This window comes from Kogia breviceps, chromosome 8 (genome assembly GCF_026419965.1).
Source record: "Kogia breviceps isolate mKogBre1 chromosome 8, mKogBre1 haplotype 1, whole genome shotgun sequence".
Classification (NCBI taxonomy): domain Eukaryota; kingdom Metazoa; phylum Chordata; class Mammalia; order Artiodactyla; family Physeteridae; genus Kogia; species Kogia breviceps.
In genome coordinates this window covers 52258331-52284595 of record NC_081317.1, presented here as the reverse complement: position 1 = coordinate 52284595, position 26265 = coordinate 52258331, and the positions used below count along the sequence as shown (strand labels likewise).

Sequence of the window (26265 nt, the reverse complement as noted above, 5' to 3'; positions counted from 1 at the left end):
AAACACAGAGTCTGGAACAACATAAGTACTCAATCAACGGTCTCCACTATTCTCACTATCATGAGCCCGTTAGTTATAACTGGGGGTCGAAAAAAAATCAACGGAGAACCGGAAAGGTCTGCAAACGGGGCGGGACACTGAAACCTCGAATTGGAGGGGGGGTGGCGGGGGAGAGCCCACACCAGCAGCCAATCCAGCTGTCCCGGGGAGGAAGAGGAGGAGCCACAGCCGCCCCCGGGACATCGCTGCTCAGAACCGACCCGAGCGCCTGAAACCGCTCCGCTCCGCCGCTCCAAGTCTCCACCCCGCCCGAGGCCGTCGCTCCTTCCTCGCGCAGCCATGGCCTCAGGTGCCACTCCCGCGGCCGTGAAGGTGAGATTAGTCGTTCCGGCTGCTGCGATCCTTCGTGCCCTGTACGATCCCGCTCCCGCCCGGGAGGACCGCGCCTCTGGGCCGCGCGCCCAGCCAGTGCACCCCCGCCGCGGCGGGGAGTGTCTGAGGCCGGTTAGCCCAGGGGAAGCGAGCGGGGGAGAGAGAACAATTGCAGAGTCGTCCCCCAACCCTTGGTCTCAGCTGCATCCGCAGCGCGCAGGAGGTACGCAAGCACTTGAGAGGGACAGCGGACCGGTGCTGCGGCCGCGCCCAACCCTTCCCGAGCACCTTTCTGGGCAGATGTGTCTGCCCGGGGCTAGCGGGTGTGCCAGGTGGGTGGGCACCTGCAACCGCTGAGACGGGCTCCTTGAGCCCTGACCGACTTCAACGCTTGTGCTCTGACTTGGCTCTCTGCCCGCGGCCCACGTGGGAAAAACTGCACGCTTGCTCTTTTGCAAGCTTCCGGCTTTTTTGTGTGTTCTAAACTTAGGCCTTCTCTGCTTTGGGAACTCTTGAGAGTTTTTTACAACACCGAAATGGAGTATAGGAATACTGGGCCACTCTGTTTGGAGGCTTCTGGCTTTAAACTGCTTTGTTGGCAACCTTGAAAGTTACCCTTGGTCCTCACAGGTTTCGGTACAACGCATCATTGTGCAGTGGGAGCTTTGGCCGGAGGAGGGCACGAGTTCCGAGGATTGCAACAAGTTTCCTTGGGGCTTTGACGCACTTTCTTCCTGGTTAATGCCTCGCAGGGAGAGACTGTAGAATTACAGTCCACAGAAATAAACAGGATCAAAGTTAAGATCTCTTCCAGGCTGTTTATGATCAGCTAAAAACTCAGTTGACTTGTTTGTCTTTAGAAATTATTGGCCGTGAGATAGGAAGGTCCGTCGCCTTCAGGTATCTCTCCTGACTCCGCGTTGTGTGTTCAGTTCCCACTGGAGAAGGCAAATCTGAGATCAGTGTGTAATCAACCAGAGTGATTAGCTTAGTAGGCCCTTGCAGCTTTCAGACACTTGATGTCAGGGGGTGGGTTGGGGAGAGTTGCAGTCACATTTAGATACTATATCCCTTTGCCATTTTGAAAAGAATCTTGCATTAAACAAATATTGTAGAATGCCTCTTCCTTATCAGTCATGGAGAACAAAGCAGAATTTTTATGAAGCTCTTTTTCATTTCAGTAAAATGGGAACATTACTGCAGGGTTTGCTGGGACGTTAGAATTGTATTGTCTTTCTAGCACATGGCTGAAACATTAAATGGTAGTGCTTCTAAGTGAGGGAGCTGAGATTAATTTTGAACATCTTTTCTCCAAAAATTAAATTACGATAGGCCACAGCTTTCAGTGGGCAAGCAGAAAACTATCGCCTTTCTTTTACGGGAATACAATTAAAGTGACATTAAAAATAGAGAGCGGTGGTATTTAAAACAGTCTCACTTTAACCTGGTTTTGCATTCTCCCTTCCACATAGTTTCCCTGTAAAATTAGTGCAGTGCATTTAAGTGCAGAATGGGCACTGTGATTAGAGCCCTGATATAAATATTGAAGTATATTTTTGTTCTTGGCCAGCTGCTGAATATAAAATTAATAGGTACAAATAGTGCTAGGTCTGCCTGCTGATTTCTCTCTTTGGGGTTAGAACAGGTGAGAATTTTGCTGTTGCAAATCCATGATTCCTACACCATTTATGCCAGACTGCTGAGGCAACATCCTATATAGAAAACATGAAATGCTAGTGTCCAGAGCAAAATAAGCTAATGAAAACCATAATCCTATCCCCAGGTCATAAAATATAGAGCTTAAGACCATATAACCACACAAACCTCTTTTTGTGGACATAAAGCTGAGGCCCAGAAAGGTCACCTAAGGAGTCCAGAATTATAGTTGGACCTTGATAGTGATAGAATTGGCCTAGAGCCTGGCATTCCACCAACTGGGTGTTGTGAGCCATTTCTGAAATCTGACATATGGTCCCTGTGCCCTGTTTTATTCTGTTGACAAAGGGCATGCAGCCTTAAGGAAGAGGGAGTGTAGAGTGTTTGCATGAAGCAAGCTGCCTGCTGAGTGCCCAGTGGACAGTCTCCCATAGCATTAGTAGCAGCCACGGTCTGGGAGGACCTCAGGGAGACAGTGTCTTCTGGTAACAGCCACGGGCAGTGGTATGCTTGGCCATGCAGAGGGCTGAACCGATCTCTGGCATTCTGGAGGGCTCCTGTAATGGGCCATGGCTCCCCTAGGCACCTGCCCAGCTTTTACTCTGAGGGATTAAAAATAAGTCTTGTTTACATGGTTGCTATGACAAGGAGGGGATATGGTCCCATCATAGTTGGGTAGTGGGCTATAAACAAAATGGTATCAATATTAAGGGGGACCGGCAAGTCTAGACTGTGGAGAACAGGCCTTTGAAGCTCTCCTTTACGATGTCTGAGTGTGGCCAGCAAAGGCCTTCACACTGAAAGTCCTTGAGTGACCTTTAGAAACTGGTGGACAACCCACAGTCCGCAGTTAGAAACCAAATGACTAATGAGCCTTCATTTTTTGCCTAGAGACACAATGCCATTTGGGGCATGACAATTCCTCCCTTAGTATAACTGTCCTGAGCATTGTAGGACATAGAACACATCCTGGGTCCCCTCTCCACACACAATGCTGGTAGCACTCCCTCCAGTCATTGTGGCAGCCAGAAATTTCCCCGTGGATTTCTAGGCACTTCCCAGGAGAGCACTTGGTTGAGGACCCCTGGGCTATAAATCCCTGAATCAGAGACCGCCTGGTGAGTAGATGAAGCAGCAGCCAGGTTGGTGTCCTGAGCAGCAGAGAAAAACAGAGATGGGGGCTTTTTTGCTGTTGTTCCTTTGAGAAAGGTAACGGGGTGTGTGTGTGTGTGTGTGTGTGTGTGTGTGTGTGTGTGTGTGTGTGTGTGTGTGTGTGTGTGTGTGTGTGTGTGTGTGTGTGTGTGTGTGTGTCGCGCGCAGCTGCTTTGGGTCTTCATTGCGGTGTGCGGGCTTCATCTTGAGGTGGCTCCTCATCTAGGGACACAGCTTTCAGTAGTTGTAGCACGTGGGCTCAGTAGTTGTGGCTCATGGGCTCTAGAGCTCAGGCTCAGTAGTTGTGGTGCACAGGCTTAGTTGCCCTGCGGCATGTGAGATCTTCCCAGACCAGGGATTGAACCCATGTCCCCGGAATTGGCAGGTGGATTCCTATCCCTTGCAGCACCAGGGAAAGCCCTGAGGAAGGTTTTTTGATTGTGATTATAATCATGGTATTCTAGTCTGTGCCTCAAAAACATCTAAAGCAGTAGTTCTCAAAGCCTGTGCTGCATCTGCACCCTCCTGGGAATTTGTTAGAAATGCAAATTCTTGGGCTCTTCCCCAATCCTGCTGAATCTGAAATGGGGAGGTGGGCAGCAAATTGGATTTATTTTCAAGAGCCTCAGTATATTCAGGTACCCGCTAAAATGTGATAACCATTGGCCGTGGAGCTTTGAAAAGGCTGGGCATCTGCATTTTTAACAAGCTCCTCAGATGTTTCTTAGTGAACTAGTTTCAATGCTCTCACAACCACCACAAACTGGATGGCATACAATATCACAGGTGTAGTCGCTTAACAATTCTAGCAGTCAGAAGTCCAGAATGAGTCCTATGGAGCTAAAATCAAGATGTCAGTAGGGCAGGTCCTCTTGTAGGATCTAAGAGAGAATCTGTTTCCTTGCTTTTTCCAGCTTCTAGAGATCACCAGCATTCCTTGGCTCTGGGCCCTACATTACATCACCTTTTCTCCCCCTGCTTCCATCATCACATCGCCTTCTTCCTCATTCGACCTTCTTAAAAGGACCCTTGTGATTACATTTAGGGTCCACCCAGATAATCCAGAATCATCTCCCCATCTCAAAATCATTAATCACACCGGTAGGTGCATAGGTTCTCGTAATTAGAATGCTGACAGGCTCTCTTGCAGGAGCCATTATTCAGTATGATGCTTAGCTAGCCCAGATTTTAGAAACTGATGATCTGGGCCCTAGAGCAAGGGTGCTCAATTATGGCTACACATTAGAACCGCCTGAGGAGCTTTAAGAAAAATAACAGCTCTGTCTTGCTCAATTAGAATATCTGGAATCTGGGACCTGGGGTTTGGTACTGAAAGCTCCTCTGGGGATTCTAGTATCCAGCAGCTGACCCAGGAGGAGCACCAGGAAGAATCCTATGTCCTTCCACAAGTGAAGGAGAGTGCTACAGAGTAAAATAAGCTTTGAGGAAAATCCTCCTCAAAAAGTCACTGACCACTTCTGGAGGTGAATTGTATCTTCAAAGAGGGTGTCTACCCATTAGAATAATATCTTGACTTTGCAAGGAGAGGTTGGTTAAATAAAAACCAGGAATGTTCTGAACCTGAAGTTATTTTGGATTAGCACTCCCCCCACCAAGACCTCATTTAACTTTAATTACCTCTTCAAAGACTATTTCCAAAAATAGTCAAATCCTGCCCTTCAAAGAAAGGCAAATCAAAACCACAATGAGATAATCTCACACCTGTCAAAATGGCTATCATCAAAAAGTCTACAAATAACAAATGTTGATGGAAGCAACCTAAGTGCCCATGAGCAGATGAAAGGATAAAAAAGTGGTATATATATACACAACGGAATATAAGCTGTAAGAAAAGAATGAAATTCTCCACTTCACGGAGTGCTAGGTTCCTCCATGTAGTATAAAGTGATGGTGAGTGGCTGTTGAAACCAAGTGGGGTATGTGAAATCTCCTGTGGCTGGTACCAGGGGAAGTGGACACAGGGTAGGGATTGGTGTGAACCCTTTTGGCATCGTTGGAAGTAAACATTCTGGCCGGGTAAGCCAACATTTAGATAAAACGCTTACACAGTCTCAGAGAGGAAGCCAAACCATCTCTTCTTTTTGAGGAGTTTGACTTGGTGGTCTGCAAGTGGAAAAGTGTGGGATGAATCAACTTGCTGTTAAAATCTAGCAATGGCCTTGATAGACCAGGGGGTCCTTATTTCAGAACTTTATCTTGTGTAGTGAAGAAGTCCTGGCTGGGCAGAATTGGCCCAGAAATTCCATCTCAGACCTTGAACACTTTTCCTAAGCATTCCTAGGACTGCTTGGACTGAGGGCGATGCCTCTGGCCTAGGAAGCCTGGTAAGTATGCATGAGGTCATGCATGGACAGCCCCCTCCCTTCCAAGGTGGTTCACTGAGGTGCCCAGAGTTGCTGTTTCCATGCTTGCTCTGTGACCTTGGTCCAGAACTTGAACTCTGAGGATCAGTTTCTTCATAACATGGAGACAAATTTCTAATTGGTTGTGGTGTTTATCAAGGATTCCAGGGGATACTGGGAGGTAGTACATCATAGTGGTTGAGTATGAAAGACCTGGATTCCAATCCCAGCTTTGCTCTTTACAATTTGCTCTTTGGACAAATTTAAGATCTGTGTTTCTCTTTCCTCTTTTACAAAATGGGTGTTACACTATAGGGCCCATCTTACAGGGTGGTTGTGAAAATTAAATGAGGTAAGGCCCCTGGAGAACTTGGCCACAGTGCCTGTGACATGTAAATACGAAGACATAGTTACTTTATCAAGGCAGGTACCTAGTTGACCATTTGAATTGAGGCTGGAGGGGAATGACAGGCCACTGGTGCTTGGGAGTTTCGTCCCATAGTTATACTTTACCATGGAGCCAGCAGGTGGCGACATTGCCATATCTTGGCACTGCCGGCCTCCGTCTGCAGCAAGAAAATGGTTAGCGATTGAGTTCCCTGGTGTGGCTGTACTCAGTTGCTACACTTGTCCTGTGTTCCTTCCAAGATATGGGTTTTGAGAAACAACTTGAGCCAATTTGGACAGGCTCTCCTGCAGATAATTCCAGTGCCAGAGAACACATCCTGGCCTTTCTGATGAGCTGTAACAGCTCTTGTTTTCACACCCAGTACTAAATATTCCTCACTGAGGGCTGAGTTAGCAGCTACCCAGTGCATGGTCATCATGCAGCCAGAGTGGTTTGGGCTGAAGCCTGGGGCTGCTGAGGGTGGGCTCCAGGGCACTGAACTTCAGCAAGACCCCAACTGGCATTTCTTATTCACTGCTGTGAGGCTGGGCTGGCTTACCTAAACAGAGGGTGGTTTCAAAACCAAGTCTGGTTTGTTTTGTATATACAAGTCTGAGTCCAGTATTAGATCCAGAATGTGAGATGCCATGGCCTAGGGGAATGGCCAGAAAACAGCCAAGTCAGAGTGGTAGTATTTTTTTTAAAAAAAGGAAGCAAAAGAACACCAGACGTTTCCATGAGTAGTAGAGTCCCCAGAAGGTAGGCTGAGAGTAATTTCAAAGTCAGCAACTCAGTTCGGTGGTCTGAGGTGATGACATGGGCTGGACAGTTCATTACACCCCCTACCCCATCCTGACTATGATGTGTGGCGCTTCAGCCTTACATGAAATGATAAAATAAAGACACCAGCTAGAGGAAGGGTTAGGATTTCATAAAATAGTGCGATTTAAAAAATTTCTACTGAACTGAAATGAATTTAAACCCACTGACTTAAGTGAACACTTCTGTTGATTTGAAAACTGCAGTCCTGTATTGATTAGTCTTTACCTACAATGTTAAGTTGTAACAAAGAAAAATGACTTGTAGAATATGTAACCTGCTGTGGTTTCAACAATGTACCACAAGGTGGCAGCAACTTCAAAAACTGGTTTAGCCACTTGAGGAAGTCGTGCGATGCTTTCCAAGTACTAAATCATGTAACCTGCAGTTCTTTGTAAAAATGTTACTCAATCGCCCTTTTTCTTATTTTGTTGATTTATTTTTCTAGGAAATAGGGCCAGAGAGGTAACTGTTTTCCCACATACTAGTATAAATCAACTGTGTAACCTGATCTCAAAATTATTTAATTCAGATGTTCAGTTAATTTTTAACTTTGGAGTTTTGTTCTCAAGGAGCTACTTCCGTTGAGTAGAAATTTTACTCAAGTGACAATAGATTTAAAGCTGTTCATTGAAAAAAAATGCTCAGGTGACTTTTTATTAGGTTTCTAGTTCATCTCTGTAGCCTGTTGCTGACAATTTAAATAGTATTTTTCCTTTATGAAGTATCAACCCAGGGAAACCTTCCTAATGATTTCAGTTATTTTATTTTTAGTTAACAGTTTAGTTACTATATTTAGTTATCTTTGTAATTGTTTTTGTTCAGGTGTCTTAATCATCAAATTAGATTAACTCTATAGGGTAATATCAGTGTTTTTAATCTCAAATTACTCCCTGAAGACGAGGACAATTAAATTAATGTCTGGAAAATGCAATATGACACTTAAAAATAATTTGGAACTACAGACCTTTGAATTACTTACTTACATTTACATGTATATGAATGACAGTTGGATTTCATAAATACAAATGAGGCTAACTTTTCATGCTATTCCAGATTCCTCTATCTGTGATCCCTTACAGCTCTGATTTTAGTGGCATAGGAAAGAAAATCTCTCATTTCTTTATCAAGTGTGGTAATGAGGAGAAATCCTTACCAAATGGAAATGCTGAATATTTTCTATCCTAGTTGTTTTTTGAACATTTATTCCATCACACATTTAGTAGAGATAATAAAATTGGTTAGAAAGTACTTTCTCCAACCATACTTAACCTATTTTTAGGTTTGGCTTTATGATTTAAACTAGTTGAAGTACATTTCCATGCTAATTTGTTATTCAAATAGTCAGCAAAAATGTGATTTAGTCCGAAAAGGTGACTCATGCTTTGGTTATTTCTGGAATATAGAAAGCTTTTGAATGTTTGTTGAATAAATGATTGCTTTTCAGGAATGTTCAGATTTCTAAAATAACTAGGGCTTAGCAGGAATTGAGAAGAGCATATGCGTATGGTTAAACGAATTTGCTTAAAATAATGATTTTTGTTTCTACTGCAAACTGATCAAATGTGATATCTTTTTATTGTCTCCTTCAGATTGGAATAATTGGTGGGACAGGCCTGGATGATCCAGAAATCTTAGAAGGAAGAACTGAAAAATATGTGGACACTCCATTTGGCAAGGTTAGTATCCAGTTAGTGGAGACATACTAGCTTTTTTCTTTCTCCTTGTTGACTTGATTTTTAAGTTTAAAAAATTTTTTTAAATTGCTTTTGTCTTGGCAGCACAGGGCTGCCTGCCCCAGGCTGAGAGAGGCCAGGAGTTCTGTTATTGGGTTCTGCCAGCTGAGACAGTATCCCTGAGATTGCCTTGGACTTGACTACTGAGAACATGGCTTTTAAATGTGTACAAATAATTTCTTAATTATATCCCTAGAAGCCAGATGCTCATTTCAAACACAGGAACTGTACTCTCCAGATCACTGCATTCAAATCAGCTTCTAATTTGGGGCCTATCGGTCATACCACAGTCTTTAACAAATGGGAGGAAATATCTAATGGCCTTTTCTTAGTAAGCCCTGGCCCAAAGGGGGATTTTGGGGGGACTGAGAACATAACTGAATTGGAAATAAAACACTCCTCCTTTTCTATTAAAAGGAGGCTGTTTAGTTCTCCCAGCCCTTGTGTCATCCAGCCAGGGTGAGGGTGTCTGACTTCTCCTAACTCCATAGGGCTACTTCCAAATGCTGTGGTTCCTCTGATCCACATCAGGATCCTCTAATCCTGTGGTTCCTATGAAGATCCCTGTATTTGGTAATCCCAACCAAACCCTCCTTTTCAGCCAAGTCCTTAGATTTGATCTGGTATCCTCCAAGTCCTGCTGTCAGCTTGCTCACTTCTTAGCCTCATGTTTTCTTAACCTCCTAGGTTCTCAGACCTTTTCCTCCATTACCTGAGGTCATCTTGTGGCCATCTTAGACCTGGTTAACACAGCAAATGGTTCCAGTGCTGAGTTCTTAAATTCCTGATAGGGGCCTCCTATTCCTTTTGCGTTTCACTCTCACACCTGTTCCTGAACCTGCCAAATAGCCTTGACACATCTGTGTATGATCAGTGTGGCCTCAGAGTCCCCAGGGGTTTTTGCTACAAATAGATCTTACTAAATGGTACCTACCCACGCAGGCTTCGAAGTCTTACGAATCTCTGTACTGGTAGAGAGGGCTCAGTAAATATTGAGAGACTAAGTTGATCCATCAAATCTAGACTCTTTTACTTCTTTGAAATATACCCTCAGACCCCAAGTTTCTATGACTCCTACTACAAATGAACAATTGAAATTGCAGCCTTTTGATTGTTTCTATATGTGTTTTTAAATCACTGACTTGTAACCATTTTTCACTATGTGCAGCCTTCTGATGCCTTAATTTTGGGGAAGATAAAGAATGTTGATTGCGTCCTCCTTGCAAGGTAACATATTTCAAGCTTTTGAATGTTACTACTAAAGGACATTTTAAATTTAACTTAAATTCTGACAAGAGTAATGATGCAGGTATGTGTTTTTAATGTGTTGGTGGAGCCATAGCATCTGAGTCATCTTTATCGCTTACAGTTTCGGGGTAGGTTTTACTGACTTTGGAGATTAAAGATCTTGCCCATCCCCCTTAGGTTGGGAAAATGTTTAGAACAATCCAATGAGGGATGCAATGATTTGACTAAACTTGAAGCTCTACTTTCAGTTCTAGCTTCAAGAGGAAATGTTTTCTTTTGTTCTTTTCTGTCTTTTATCTTCTAGTTAACAAGATCAAGAAAAACTGCTTCATTCATGACCCCTTGTGTAGTAATAGTTCTAGATTTGTGGGGAGTGGGTTTCGGGTCGCTGAAGTGGGTTCTCTGTGGTGTCTACACCCTTATTTCCTTGACAAGGCTCGTGCTGTTCCCTAAAGAGAAGAGCAAGTCATTTTATCACACAGTTAGAAATTAGTCAGACTGCATGTTATTAGCTTTCTATTGCTGCATAACAAATGACCACAGATTTAGCAGCCTGAAATAGCATACATTATCCCACAGTTTCCAGGTAACTGGAGTGTGGGCACAGCTCATCTGGGTCCTCTTCAGGGTCACACAAGTATATATTGTATCACATGGGTATATTTCAGTGCTTGTTCTTATCTGGAGCTCCAGGTCCTCGTTCAAGCTCATGTAGGAGTTGGCAGAACTCAGTTCCTCAGGGTTGAAGGACTAAGGCTGTAAGCTCCTAGAGGTTGTCCATGTTCTCTGCTTTGTGGCCCTCCCCGTGGGCAGTTCACAAGACAGCAGCTTGCTGCTGCAAGGCCAGCAGGAGGGCCAGGTAGTGTATGCTGGCAGGCTGGGGCCTGATCATGGGAGTGACTCCCAATACCTTCCGCTGTGTTCTGTTGGTTGGAAGCATCTCAGGTCCACCCACAGTCGAGAAGGAAGGAATTATTCAGAGCATGAAAATGAAGACCACCCTAGGGTCTGTCTGCCACACTGCATTTTTGAAATGGAAGTGGCTTTGCTGAGTCCAGTAAAACTAAATTTTAGTTCTAGATGGTCGCATAGGGTTGATTTCAGGCAACCTTCTTTGTTGGTCTGTGGTCATTGCTGGAGAAACGCTTAATTTTTTCCAGACTGTAAGAGAAAATCATTCGTGTCGTAGCCCCGTGGTGAAGGTTTTATACTCTTGCCAGCTGAACTGAAGTGTGTCGAACTGTGAACCACTCTATGCAGTGGTTCTTAACTCCTTTTGATATGTGAATTTCTTTTGAAAATCTAACCAGAGATTTGGAGACCAGCCTTAGAAAAATGCATGTACAGTAGACCCCTCTTATCCACGGTTTCAGTTACCCATAGTCAACTGTGGTCCAAAAGTATTAAATGGAAAAGTCTAGGGCTTCTCTGGTGGCGCAGTGGTTGAGAATCCGCCTGCCGATGCGGGAGACACGGGTTCGTGCCCTGGTCCGGGAAGATCCCACATGCCGCGGAGCGACTGAGCCCGTGAGCCATGGCCGCTGGGCCTGCGCGTCCGGAGCCTGTGCTCCGCAACGGGAGAGGCCACAACAGTGAGAGGCCCGCATACCACAAAAAAAAAAAAAAAAAAAAAAAGGAAAAGTCTAGAAATAAACAATTCATAAGTTTTAAATCTTGTGCCATCCCACCCCCTCTGCTCAGGTCAGGAATCATCCCTTTGTCCAGCATATCCACACTGTGTACACTACCCACCTGTTAGTATAGGAAAAAAACATAGCATATATAGAGGTCAGTACTATATGCAGTTTCAAGCAGCCACAGGGGGGTCTTGTAATACATTTCCTGTGGATAAGCAGGGACTACCATACTTTCTGGGCATTCATGGACTTCCACCTTCTGAGGTCGTTTATGACCTTGGAGTAAAACCCTGATATGCTAATGTTTGTCTGCAATTATGTACAAATTATTTCCATATTCTTAATTCTGTTGTTGGTGATCAGAAGAGACATTAAAGTTTATTTCAAAATATCAATATGGAATGATACAAGGGATATTGGATAGCAGCCCTGTGGTGCAGGGTTTTTTATTATCCATTTTACACATCAAAAAAAAAAAAAATTGGGGGCCGAGAAAGCTGAGTGATTTTGATGAGGTCACACAGCTAGTAAGTGGCAGAGCTAGGATTTGAACCCAGGCAGTTTTATTTCAAAGCCCAAACTTTTAATCAGTATCGTACAAAGTGAGATTTTTGTGTGTTGTTACTTCCTTGAAAGCCTGTTTCTGTATTATCACATGTGAAGACCACTGGTCTGTTGACACTTAGCCTTCCTGTGGCAGAACATTACCTGTGATGTTCGTACTTTTTCAAGCAGCTCAGGATAATTTTAACTCTCTGTGAAATACTGCTTATAAATATACCCTCTAACGTGTGAATTTTTAAAAATAATTTTAGAAATCAAGTTCCCGTTACTGGCTGTTTACTGGCACACTGGGTGGGTGGGTGGGTGTGGGCGGGTGTGTGTGTGAGAGAGATAGGGGGAAAGAGTGTGTGTGTACATACTCAGTTTTTCGTCCAACAGATTGAACTACTCATATGGCAAGTCCAGTTCTAGGTACCAGCAGGGAAGACAGATAAGGGCCTCACCGTCTCAGGGGTGATGCTAGTGGGAAGGATGGACACTGAGAAGGAAATATATAGTTTGACTGGCCAGTAGGTGCCAGAAAGAAAAATAAGGTCAGGGGGTAGTGATGTGATGGAGATCCAGTGGTCGTGGAAAGCACTCCTCTGGGGAGGTGATGTGGGAGCCAAGGCTGAGCAGGAATGAGTGTAGCTAAGCAGCGAGGCCAGTGAGGCTGAGCCCCGGTGGGAAGGGATAAAGGTTAAGGACTGGCGTTGCCGTTTGTAGGCTGGGCCCAGATGATACGAGCGCCATGGCAGAGTGTTTGGATTTTGTTTGAAGCATGACACGAAATCATTAGTGGTTGTGTTAAGTGTGCTGGGGCTGCCATAACAAGGTGCCACAGACTGTGTGGAAACAGAAATTTGTTTCCTCACAGTTCTGGAGGGTAGAGGTCGGAGATCAAGGGGTCAGCAGGGTTGGTTCCTTCTGAGGTTGGGAGGGAAGGATCTGTTCCGGGCTCCTCTCTTTGGCTTGTACCTGTCTCTCCCTGTATCTTCACATGTTCTTCTCTGTGTATGTCTGTGTCTTTTTATAAGGACGCCATTCGTGTTGGATTAGGACCCACCCAAATGACTTCATTTTAACTTAATTACCTCATTAAAGACCCTGTCTCCAAATACGGTCACTTTCTGATGTACTGGGGGTTAGGATTTCAGCCTAAGAATTTGGAGGGGACAAAATTCAACCCATAACAGTAATGATGCGTGAGGTGATCCATTCTTGGACCATACCTGCTGATGTCAACATAAACAACGGGGAAATCTAATATTTTAAATGTTTGATTAATTTATTTGGGTGATCGGGCAGAAAAGAATAGAAAGATTAGACTGGAAACTTGAGTTTCTATTTTGGGTGTTTCTTCCTTGGCACCTCTTCTTTGCCATATCATGGCTTATGAGAGACCAGATGCCTCAGATTCTGGGGTGTTGGTGCCCCACAGGATAGACATGGCACATTTTCCTGGAGAGTGAATTCTAAGTAAGCTATTACCTACTCTTGACAGAAAAGTAAACTATGAAATGTAAATTGAGTCTGCACTTTATTTTTATTTTTGGCTGTGTTGGGTCTCCATTGCTGCGTGCGGGCTTTCTCTAGTTGCAGCGAGCAGGGGCTACTCTTCGTTGTGGTGCATGGGCTTCTCATTGCGGTGGCTTCTCTTGTTGTGAAGCATAGGCTTTAGGTGCGTGGGCTTCAATAGTTGTGGCACGTGGGCTCAGTAGTTTTGGCTCTCGGGCTCTAGAGCAGAGGCTCAGTAGTTGTGGCACACGGGCTTAGTTGTTCCGCAGCATGTGGGGTCTTCCCGGACCAGGGCTCGAACCCGTGTCTCCTGCACTGGCAGGCGGATTCTTAATCGCTGCACCACCAGGGAAGTCCCGAGTCTGCATTTTAAAACCAAATAGTTTATACTTAAAGTAGGCTGGTTATTGCCTGGCCTGTTCTCACTCTTCCTCTGCCAAGGAAAGCATTTTGGTGGGCAGGGCTGGAAGGCACTGCTGTAAATGAGTTTTCTTTTCCAAGAGTATTAAAAATGTCCTGCTCACTCTCCTACCATATTTAATATATTTACTCTCTTTCCTTAGGCATGGGAGGCAGCATACCATCATGCCTTCGAAAGTCAACTATCAGGCGAACATCTGGGCTCTGAAGGAGGAGGGCTGTACACATGTCATAGTGACCACAGCTTGCGGTTCCTTGAAGGAAGAGATTCAGCCTGGCGATATCGTCATTATTGATCAGTTCATTGACAGGTCAGCAGTCGTCTAAAATGCTCAGGCTCCTCCTGTATGATCATTCTCAGCTCAAGTGGACAATGTGTGGGGACTTGGGGGAAAGGGGACACAGGCCCACAGATACACAATAGAAGAATTCATCATGAACTCTCAAGTTCTTAATTCCCAGCTTCAACATTTATCAGTTTGTAACTTTAAACAAACTTTTAAAAAAACAAATTACTTAATATTTCCTTAGTATTCGATGTCTAGGCAGTGTTCTCTTTTTCCCTATTGTCTCACAGACTTTGTTTTTGTAGTTGGTTTGTTGAAATGAGGGTCCAGAGAAGTCTTTTCTTTTTTGTCCTATAGTCTCCCTACATGCTGGATTTTACTGATTGCATCCTTAAGTCTCATTTTGTGTCTTCCCCTGTCCCCTGTGTTTACCGTAAACCAGTGCTTAACTCTGGAGGCCTGATCGGAACCAGGTTTGAATTCTTGGTGAGAATCTTTCTGCATCATATCAGGAGGCACGTAATGTCTGGTTGTCTTTTTGTGATGTTAAGATTAATAGTTGGTTCCTGAGCTAGGGATTTTGTTACTTAATTGCACAAGGAATCTATAATTTCCTTTACCAAAATATTGAACAATAATGGACTGCCAAGATCCTGGGCTTTCTCTGCATTTAGAAGTAGTTGAGGAAGTCACAAGAAAATGGGTGGTCTCCTAGGGATCCCATCCTCCTGCTGCCCCCACCTCCCATTCCTGGGGGAAGTAACCACTTCCCAGAATGCTCTGGATGGAGACAGGTAACTGTAGTCTGCTACTTGAGCCAGAGCGGTGGGGCGAAGTACCACAGAGAGTAAACCACTTGGTAGCTCCTATCAGCATCTCCCATCCATTCACCCCGACCATCACCTCAGTCCATCCTGCTCTTCCAGTCTGTTAACTCTGGGCTCGCTGTACCCAACGCCTCTCCTACCTTGTCTGTTATGGAAGGAACGTTTATTCAGTCCTGTTCTGTGTGTCTTCTGCTTTTCAGGTATTTAAATATTCCCTAGTCCATCAGAAGCATTGAATGTTTCCTGATGAAATGAAGCTATTAGCTTGAACCAGATGAAATTGCCTGTTCTGTAAGTTAGAAATGGTTGAATATCAGTAATTTCATATGGTTCAACCTAATAAATAATGTGGGTAGACTAAAATCATTACGTGCCCCTCCCCTTTCATTTTTCCTATCATTTTTCTGCACCTGACACTATATGTTTTTCATCTTCCCCTCTAGAATGTAAACCGTGTGAGGGCATGGACCTCATATGTCCTATTTGCCACGTTATCCCCAACACCCACAATACTGCCTGGCCTGTGGTTGCTCAGTCAGTAGTTTTTGAGTGACTGAATGAACATGATTGTTCGAAGGGAGAGGCAGGCTGGGGTTTGTGTTTAGGGGACATCTTGATCGAAATCTCTATGGCCGTCAAAGACATGTGTTTGGGGGTAATGACCTAAGAAAATGGGTGCAATGTGTTTTTAATGCAGTGCACAAAACTCTAGAATGATGTGGATTTATAAAGTATGACAGATGGTACTGGAAAGAAAAGTTTGGCTTGGATACTAAGCCTGGGATTAATTTGTTACTTACGTAGTGTAACTGTACACTGTTGCATTTCCCAGATCTTTTTCTCACATGTAGTAAATGTAGATGTTGCACATACTGGCTCTCAAGAAAGCAGGTGGGGCACAAAGAGAATAGAAAGAGAACAGGTGTTGCCATCAGATCTGGTTTCTTTCTGCCTTGGCACTTATTAGCTGTGTGACCTTAAAATCTTCTGGTATCTGTTTTCTTCTATGTGCCATGTCTATAACCTGCCTCCTTAGTCTCTCCTTGTTCTGAGTTCTGAGTTCCTAGCGAGTGCCTTTTATGGATCTATACCTTTACTGTGAGTCTGGGCTAGAGTATGTCTGCTAGTTAACATCACTTGGTAAAAACAGAAAAAAAGGTCTGTTAAAAGGAGGATCCCCTAAGTAAATAACATTTAGAATGAAATCTCAAATTTTGTATCAGTTACGTATTGCAACAATAATATTTTTGATATATTGTTACATAAGGTACTAAAGCTCATTTCACCTGTTTCTCTTATACTGTTTTGATGTGGCTGCTAGAACATTTTAAATTACATATGTGCCTTGCATTATTTTGCTATTGGAGAGCATCTTCTAAGTGTTACTGCTGCTGTTTGAGCTATGTGGTTTCTGTTAACCAGGCTTGAGAATGTCTTACAGGAGAGGAGAATCAGAACTTTTTGCCTTGTGAATGCCCTACATGTTTTGTACTGACAGCACTTTTTTATTTTAACAGAGTAAATCCTGGTGTGTTGAGGCAGGCACCTGAACCTCCACTTAGTCCTGTCATCAGGCATGAATGGTGAGCTGCAGGCTGTGCTGTTTGCAGCCTCAGTGCCCATAGCTGTAACCACAGCCCCAGAATGTTTGATAGGACTGCAGCATCCTGCAGAGGTGCACAGAGGATTAGAGCTGTGGAGGGCAGGAGCACTGAACTCTAGAAGGGTCATCTTGGCTCTGTTTGGCCTCAGGCAGATCACTTTACCTATGTGGGCCTTGGTCCTCTCTTCAAAATTACAGGTTGAACTCCATCACTTAAGCTCCTTTTCCTTGCATTGTCCATGGGTTCTTCTCCAGGGACTGATCTGGAAACATATTTGCTTACTACTGCTATAACTTTGCCAGCACATCATCTTAGAAAAAATATCCTCATCCTAAAGTGTCTTCAAAGACTAGAGGGACTGTTAATCTCCCTGACATACATTTGTGATAAAGAATCAAAATGGAATAGTAAGGCTATTCTTTTTTAATAGATGGCAGAACTACAGCATCTTGCTTTCTTTGCCCTCAGTGCTCAGCATAGGGGGAAAAAACACCAACCTGGCTTGTCAACCATGCTGTGCATACCTTAGAAGTCATTAAGATTTAAGAGTGACAGGTAGCTTTGATTTTTTTTTTTTTTTTTTTTTTTTTTTTTGTGGTACGCGGGCCTCTCACTATTGTGGCCTCTCCCTTTGCGGAGCACAGGCTTCGGACGCTTAGGCTCAGCGGCCATGGCTCACGGGCCCAGCCGCTCTGTGGCATGTGGGATCTTCCCGGACGGGGGCACGAACCCGTGTCCCCTGCATCGGCAGGCGGATTCTCAACCACTGCGCCACCAGGGAAGCCCAGTAGCTTTGATTTTTATGGTTGTTTTTAAAATCATTAGACTCCTATAAGCTAAAAATGAAAAATACCCTTGAAGGTGTCTGACAGGCTGAAAGCTCTTTTAGGAAAATAAGATCATTCTCTTCTGAAAATCATTGGGTTTGCTCATGCTACATTCCAGCCTGTAAAAACTTGAAAGCCTCGGCATGAGAAAAGGGGAATCCTGGGTGTGGCTGACCTGGAGAAATCAGGACAGCAGACAGGTGGGGAGAGGAGGTGGTTCCAGTATTTTTGGGTGTGTGTACTCAGTCCTTGCATCTGTTTCTCAAACATGCAAGGAAATAACCTTTGCTAATATTTAAAGTGAAAGTAATCTTTCATTTGTGATTAGGGCTGCTGTAGAAAGGAAAATGTATGTGGATCTAGAACTTAAATGCTGAAAGAATGTGTTCTCTGGTCACTTTCCCACGTGTGTTGCACAGTGACAGGTTTCCTGACTCTTCTGTTATCCTGGACCCCATGTGCAATATTCTTCACAAACCAAAAATTTAAAATACTAATTCATACCAAGAACTTGTAAGAAGCTCGCCCACAGTAAGTGTCCTCAGTGCCTGCCTTGGGCCTCCTGATGTACTGGGTTTGATTAATCCCTTTCTTCTACTTGGTGGAGGTCCCCACCATCAGAGCCATGAGTCATTTGGCAATTCATGATAAAACATGGTTAAGAATGGGGCTTGTTCTGCTTCTTGACCATTATTAAACAGTCCATGTGAACTGGGGAGAGAATGTGTCTGTCTGACCTTTCATCTGTTTTAGGATTGTGAGGCTATTTCTACTTTAAAAGGATCTTATAAGGGAGACACTCCCAAGATTCATAATTTGGGGTAGTTCTGCTGTGGTACAAACCTCTGCCCGTGCAGCGTACTTCTGGCTCTCACAGTGTCTCTGGTGGGGAAGCAAGACTGTCTGAATGACAGAGAGAAAAGACCTCACAGGGAATCCAAGTTGATTCCCTCCCCAGAATCTGGCTTTGCACATGAAACAGAGACAGAAATCTGAAAGCTTAGCTACTCTCAGGGTTCCACTAAGGCTTTTCAAATTGTTTCTCTATTGTGCTTTATACCTGTCTACATCTTTGTGTCTTCTGATCTCCTGTATCTATTTGCCACTGTCCAGGAAGCAGCTGGTACAGCCAGCGGCTTTACTTGCTCAGTGGTTCTGCTGTTACCTCCCTTCCTGCTGGTAGAAACACCTCCCTCCTTTGAGCCCAGCAGGATCAGTGGTAGGTGTTTTATGAAGCTGGATACTCCCTGCCTGTGGTTTGGTGAGGGCTCCATATAAGACTAACCAAATTCTGAAACAAGACTTAGAAATTTAGAGGCATAACTATGCATTTACTTGGCTTTTGTTTTGATTTGTTTTTGCTTTCCAGCCTTGCAGGTAAAGACATAACATAACCATCCCTCGCATCCCACCCCACTTTTAAAGCCTGACTTTGATGATACATTATAAAGTGGAGTATAGAAGTGATTTCTAATGAGATTTTTGCTATTATAGAGCAAGCAACACTGTTTCCCCTAGATGCTTTTTTCAAAGCATTAGGCATTTTGTTGTCTTCCTGTTTTCCTTCTGTTGCACATACCCTCCATTGTCGACCCAGTTATTGTTAGATACTGCTAGGAATTCATTTGTTTGTGGGGGGTGGGGACTGATTATATGGCCTCTCTTCCACCCCAAACTAGTAACTTTCCGTGCCATGGAAGGTACACATGGGCAGGAGATTCTAGCAGCTTCCACATATGACCTTTCTCCTTTCACCATCAATCCTGATTATCATCACTGAAGGGAATTCAACTCACCTTATTTATTTATTTATTTTTAAAGAATTAGTTTTATTTATATATTTATTTTTGGTTGCGTTGGGTCTTCGTTGCTGTGCACAGGCTTTCTCTAGTTGCATCGAGCAGGGGCTACTCTGTTGCGACGTGCGGGCTTCTCATTGCGGCGGCTTCTCTCGTTATGGAGCACAGGCTCTAGGCCTGCAGGCTTCAGTAGTTGTGGTGCACGGGCTTAGCTGCTCTGCAGCATGTGGAATCTTCCCAGACCAGGGATCGAACTTGTGTCCCCTGCATTGGCAGGCAGATTCTTAACCACTGTCCCGACAGGGAAGTCCCTCACCATATTTATGAAAGGAACAGTTAGATATGCAGAGTGTTTGGAAAGATGCCCACATTATATTAAGTTTAAAAAAAAAAGATGCATACTAGTAGAGTCACTTAAACTGCTTCTGTCACTACCAGAAATATCTCAAGGTGAGGCTGGGTAACATCTGTAAGGATGAGAATAAGATTCTTTCTTTTTAATAGCGGCCTCTATCAGGAATGTTTAAGGTGTTTTTTGTTTTGGGGGTTTTTTTAACAATGAGAAAAGTATGACCAAAAAACTAAGATTAAAAAAAGGCAGGATGTAATTCCTAATGCCAGGTGTTTTCTGCAAAATGCTTTTCTGCAAAAAAACACACTGGCCTGAGGCTCCTGGTTAGGTTCTACTAAAAGAATGTGGTGGAAGAAGCCCCAGCTTGGAAGTGAGGACATCCAAAATTGTATCCTGGCTCTGCCCCCAAATTCCTGTGTCACTTAGTGTCCTCATCTCCTAAATGAGGGTGTTGGATTGATTCCTAAGGGTTCTGATGTCCACCCTCTTGAGAGAATTAGCTAGAATCAGGAGAGGTTGGGGGTTGGGATGAGCTTTGGCTGGTGATGCACACTTACTCATCAGGAAAGTCCCGCAGTAACCACAGGGGTAAGGGATGATGTCAGTTTATTTCCCTCCCAAGGACATAGCCCTGCCTTGGGCTTCCCCCAGGGTTTAACAGTGCAAAGTTCTTCTTACCCACCCTTGGAAGGTCGGCCTAGAGGTTGAGGTGTGTAATGATGTCAGTTTCTCATCTTTCAGCCTCTTGGGCACGGGGTTTGTTCTTACCAATAGAAGTGGAGGTTTATGATAAAGAATTATACAGGAAGCCTTTGCTCAGCTCTTTCTCCCATTCCTGTCAGCAACTATTTTGAACCCTTTCTGTTCTCTCACAGCTTCCTGCCCATATCCTTCACTCTTGGTTGAGAACATTGCCTCTTTACAAGAAAACAGATGGTATTAGGCACAAACTCGCCATCTTCCTTCACCCTCCCTTTCACCAGTTACTTGCATCCCTGTTCTTCTTTGTCATCTTGCTGCTGTCCTTGAAGTGGGGGCAACTGTTCCCTGTGTGAGGTTAACTCTGTTCTGCAAACTACCTTCTCACCTTATATCCTTACTGTTATTTTAAAAATGCTGTAAGCTCCCAATGTTTGAGTTCCTACTAAGTGCCACAAATCAATTAACCCTATTTACCACATATACGGGTCGTTTCCTCAGTTTAAATTGAGGGAACTTAAGCTCAGAAATATTGGTCATTTGCTAATAATTGGGACCTATAGGGTTTGAATTTGGTTCATCTGCAAACCCTATGACCTCAACCACTCCTGACACATGGACTTCCAGCTCTGGCCTCCCCCTCGAGATCCACACTGGCTCCTAGATACAGGACAATGTCCCAAAGACACCTCACACTTTGTAATTCACACTTCATTAATTTTCCCCCTTGGCTGTCTTCTAACCCAACACCTTCCCCCATCTCGAGCTCCCTCTTCTCCACTTGGTAAGTTGGTAATACCATCGCACTGCCATCTACCGGGTGATCGCTGCTGTGGATCTGTCACTCCTACATCCAGTCGGTCTCTACGTGGTACCCATGTGTGCCTTGAATCCACCCTGTCATTTGTCACCACTGCCCTCATCTGGGTTAGTTCTTAACATTTTTACTTCTCCCAGCTTGACTCCCCTCAAAGCTGGTTGCCATACTACTCCTGGAAAATATAACAGGAAGGAAGACACAGTCACAGGAGTGCTGGAAACCAAGCTCAAACAACTGCTACCCTCTGGGAGGGCTTGCCCCAGAATCTGTTACTGAGCTCGTATGCAGACTTCTGAAAAAGCAGCACAGTCTAGAGAAGGGCTGTCCCTGTGCAGAAGACCTCAGCTACTCAGCTCTTCCTGTAATTTGATGTAAGTTTTTCCTAATTCCTTTTGTCATTGATGGTAATGATCTTTGATGTGTACTTAAAACTATTTTGTCCCCTTTGTGGTGGTTTCTTCACTGCTTTTGTACTTTGCGTCCCTGCTCATTTCCCTTTCCCCAGTGAAGTATTAATGTTTATTATCTGGTCATCTCTCGTCTTTTGAACATGAAGTCAAGTTATTTCTGGATAATTATGAAGGGAAAGAAAATATTAAGTTCTTCCCACCTGTGAGATGCTGTTAGGCCCTGGATAATTAACGCACATACCTATTACTGGTAGAGATGGTTAGAATCGTAATAGAAGGCAATCTGACACATTACTAAAGTTTTCAATATGCATGCCTTTCCAACCAGCCTTCCCCTTTTGCAGCTTGCAGTGCTAAGAGTAAATGCACCAAACGATGCATTTTTCACTTAGGGGCACTCATGAGATAGACTGTTTGGGTAGACTTTAAGTGATGTGGGTAGAATCATTTCCCCAAAACCAAGCTGCATATGAGCAGCCCTTGGCCCCGCTTTGCCAGTAAATTAACCGCCTCGTGTTCCTGTGTGCTGAGGCTCGTGGACATGTGCTGTGCTCCAGAACCACCTTGGAAGTGTGCGGGTGGGTGTGTTTGCTTCTGCTGTGGGAAAAGTGTTTTCCTTCATCTTGTTTGCAACTCAGCATTTCCTCAAAGGAAAACTATTAACAGATGTCTGTCTTTGTGCCAATTCAAGGATCTTGATCCAGAAAGAACCTACTGGTCAGTCAGTTTCTGGGCTTTGTTCCCCCACTGTGTCTGAAAGTGCCCGGTATTCTCTCCCTAATGGCCTTGAACTCATTTCTCTTGCCAGTACACATCACTTTGTCTTCTTCACTCTTCCATACGCAGTTTGTTGTTTGTTTTGCTAACTTTTCTCATCACATATCCCTGTTTTGGGGGTACCCTTGACTTGAGACCCGAGTACGTCTGCTCTGAAGTTGGCAGACGAGAAGTACAGAAGCAGATTTTCTACCAGCAGTAGTTACTTGGGCTGAGCACTTGCTTCATGTGTTCTCATTCAGTCTTCACACTGTATTTACCCTCCACACTTCCCCATTTAAAATATAAGAAGACTGATAAGGTGAACACAGGTCAGAGTGACTCTCTCCTGGAGGCACACAGCCAGCCAGGGAGCAGTAAAGCCAATCAGTTGGGCAGTCCCTGAAGTCTACTTCCAGTGGATATCCCAGGCTGATGGTGGAGAGGGGGGTGAAATTAGCAGTCCCTTTGCCTCGCTAGGAGGCTTCAATTGAAGCAAGAGTTAGGGGCAGAGTTGCATTGTGTTAACTGTGTTAAACCATATGAGCACATGTATTAGCTTCCTATTGCTGCTGTAACAAATTACCACAAACTTAGTGGCTTAAACAACACAAATTTATTATCTAATTCTGCAGGTTAGGAGTCTAACATGGGTCTCAGTAGGTTAAAATCAAGGGCTGCATTCCTTTCTGGAGGCTCGGGAGAATCCCTTTCCTTGCTCTTTGCCACCTTCATTCCTTGGCTCCTGGCCCCTTTCCATCTTCAAAGCTAGCAATGGTGGGTCAAGTCCTTTTCATCACTAGTACTGACTCTTCTGCCTTCTTCCACATGTCAGGACTCCTATGATTATACTGGGCCTACCTGGTTAAACCAGGATAATCTTTCTAAGTCCAGCTGGTTAGCAGTCTTAATTCCACCTGCAACCTCTGTTCCCCTCTGCCATGTAAGGTAACATATTCATATGTTCTGGGCATTAGGGTGTGGATATTCAGGGGTGTAGGGGGGCCATTATTTTGTTTGCTACCACATGCCACTTTCACTGCTTGGTAGGACAGAGCCGCCACCCTTAAACTCTCATCCTTGTTCTAGGTTGCTTCTGGAAGGTGTGTGATCCTTCCTGTTCTTCTCACCCACAGCCTAAAACACAGCTTCCCAATGGATCCAGGCAGTCTGACGTTGTCTAAGGCTAATTTTTTCCTGTGGCCCAGGAAGAGATTCCAGTTCTTTCTCTTGATGGGAGGAAGAAGAGATCTCATTAAGGGTCCCCTGTATCAGGGAAAGGTGCTCACCTAGGCACGGCTGCACACCTAGTTTCTGCCCTCAAGAAAAATCTGCAAGTGTCTTCCATTGATGAGCTCCTCCATGTGCTTGCTTCTGCTGCACTTGTGTCCATCAGTAATGTGACTTGGGTGAATACTGTGGGCCGGATGCTGCATCTGTTCCCTCGTTGATCCTCAGGGCAATAGTAGTAGCACTTTGCAACAATTACTATTTATACCCAAACACACATTTGACATATAAATGGAGGAGTTATCGCATCAGCCTATTGGGATGTAGCTACCGGAGGTTTTTTGCGGCCCTGTTATAAACAAGGGTGTAAGTGGATGTTGCTAATACCTTATGAAGAAAGAACTCAGGGAGGTAAAGTAATTTGCTCAAGGCCACACGAAAAATCAGTAACAGGATTGAAATCCAGGTACAAAACTACATTTCCTATATTTTCTCCATATCCATCAGAAAACTCCACTTGAGGGTGAACTATTTTGTTTATAGAAGAGCTCTTTTGACTGGAAATTGGGAGTGAACAGGCAGGAACCCCCTTCAACACAGGCTCAATGAAGTAACAGTCCCCACCGTGTGGGATGTCCCTTGCTTCTTGCTGCGTTACAGAAGCTCTCACTTCTACTTAAAAACTCTCGGGGAGGACAGGAGATCTTAAAATCACATATATTTTCATTTTAGAATTTCACTTGGGTGGTGTCCTTCAGTCACTTCACTTGTGATTGCAAACCCCATTGCTCTTGGTCTGAATTTCACTCAGCATAATCATGTCTCATTATTTTATGCAGCATAGGAGTATTTATAGTGATTTAAAATTAGATCATTACTTTTCCTTGAATATGTCACTGTTTGAGTTATGCAGAACACCACAAGTAGGTGGGCAGTCTGAGTGAAGAGATGTTTCTTATCGGCACTTTCCCTCCTGGGATCTTAACAGCATAACCCTGAACCTATTATCAATACTGGTATTAAAGTCCCCATTTCTTCCTCGGGGCTACCCCTCCTGCAAGGTTGCGTGCTCTGAGGCCCCATTCTCAGCTACAGCTTCTCCTTGGTGCTGACTCCCAATTCATTCTCTAGCCCAGGCCTCAGTTCTGAGCTGCCGTGGGATATCTGGGCATCAGGGCTGACTTAATCCTCATAACACTCTTATAAATGGGTGGATGAACACTACATTTTGTAATTGGGAAATGAAGAATCAAGAAGATTTGGTGGTTTGCTGTAAGCCTTAAAGGTGGGAGTTAGGGAGCTTTGTTTAAAGAGAAAAATGTAAAATGTTCCATTTGAGAGGGAATTAAAACTGTAGGCAGTTAGTGTCACATGTACATAGCATAACATAAGGAATAACTAATACATATTATGTCTTAAGGTAAATGTTCAGAACAGAGAGAGGAGTAATTAGGCAAAGAAGGAATGGAGATAAGAGAGGGACAGAGATAGATAAGATGGGGGTGTTACTGCATAGATGTCTATTGGGGTATAGCCACTGAAGGGTTTTGTGGCCCTGTTTTCACACTTAATCATGGTTGTAAGTAGGATTTTTTGCTAATACTTGACTCATTGAAGGCAGAAACCAAGCCAAAGCTGGAATATGTGGAACCATTTTATTAGTCAGTTTTACAAAAATAGAAAAGCCTTTGTTTATACAGGCTGGAAGAGTCATCTGACCTGTTCTTCAACGCCATCTGAAATTGCTTTGGGCTTAACTTAACCTTTCCCTTTAAGAGCCATATACGGTAAGGGGTTGAGAGGAGCACAGACTGGGTTTTCATTCGTCCAATCTCTGAGGCCTAATCTCTGAGCAAGGTGGCTTTGGTGCCAGCTAGTGTCATTGTTTAAAATGTGATGGGGAGGAAGTAACAGGTTAACTTTGATAGGTGGACACGCCAGCTGTGTAAACTGAACCAGAATATTTCTCCGTGCCGTTCCCTACCTTCCCACCCCTGGAAGCAGAAATGAAGTGATTTGCCTTCAGCTGTTGGTTTTCCCTTGCCCTGTCCCTCCCCTGCTCTCCCCTCTAGGAAAATGAGGACTTTCTTTTCTATATTGCTCATGAGTTCAAGTTTAGAACAATATAATGGATATAGGAAGTGCTTTATTCTGAAAACTTTGAGAGAGAAGTTGCTGGGTGACTTGCCACTGGCTTAATTTTACCCTCTCTCCTACAGATTCAAAAATGTTTTATCAGAAAGTTAACTTTAGAACTTTCATGAGACTTTAGAACTAATTCTGGCGGTTAAACGCATAAGCTTAAGTAAGGGAGCAAAGAGACAGATGATTCTGAAATGTGGAGCTGGATGAATGGCTGCTTTCTTCAGTGGGTCAAAGGCATGAAAAAATAAGGTTGAGGGCAGAGGACAGGAATTACTCTCAATTTAGTGACAGGGCAATCACATGCAAAGTTTGGACCGTGTTTGAACATGAAACTAATCAAGCAATGGTTTAAAAAAAGATTTTTTTGAGGACACCAGGGAAATTTGCACATGGTCTATATATTAGGTGATACTGAGAAATTAATGTCATTTTTATCAGCTGTGATAATGACATTGCCGTGGAAAATACTCCACATATTTTGGTCCTTCTGAAGTAGGGGTAAAGTGACAAAGTCTGGGATTTGCAACAGATGAAGCAAGCTTGACAAAATTTAGGAAACTGTTGAATCTAAGTGATATATATGGGGTTCACTATACAATCCTTTACATCTAAGATGATGGAAAATTTTCATATTGACTTCTTAAAGGTTTTACCTGG

The 26265-nt window shown here is 43.9% G+C and overlaps 1 protein-coding gene across 1 annotated transcript in view; it reads left to right on the top strand.

Moving 5' to 3' along the window:
- The first annotated feature begins 215 nt into the window (after window positions 1–215).
- The window catches only part of MTAP (methylthioadenosine phosphorylase), a 38162-nt gene continuing 12112 nt past the window's right edge, over window positions 216–26265 (top strand). Inside the window, exons 1-4 of the mRNA XM_059071100.2 lie at window positions 216–372; window positions 8343–8429; window positions 9655–9713; window positions 13996–14163. Coding sequence (XP_058927083.1) covers window positions 340–372; window positions 8343–8429; window positions 9655–9713; window positions 13996–14163 — 347 coding nt within the window. The 5' untranslated portion in view covers window positions 216–339. The remainder of the gene's footprint in view (window positions 373–8342; window positions 8430–9654; window positions 9714–13995; window positions 14164–26265) is intronic.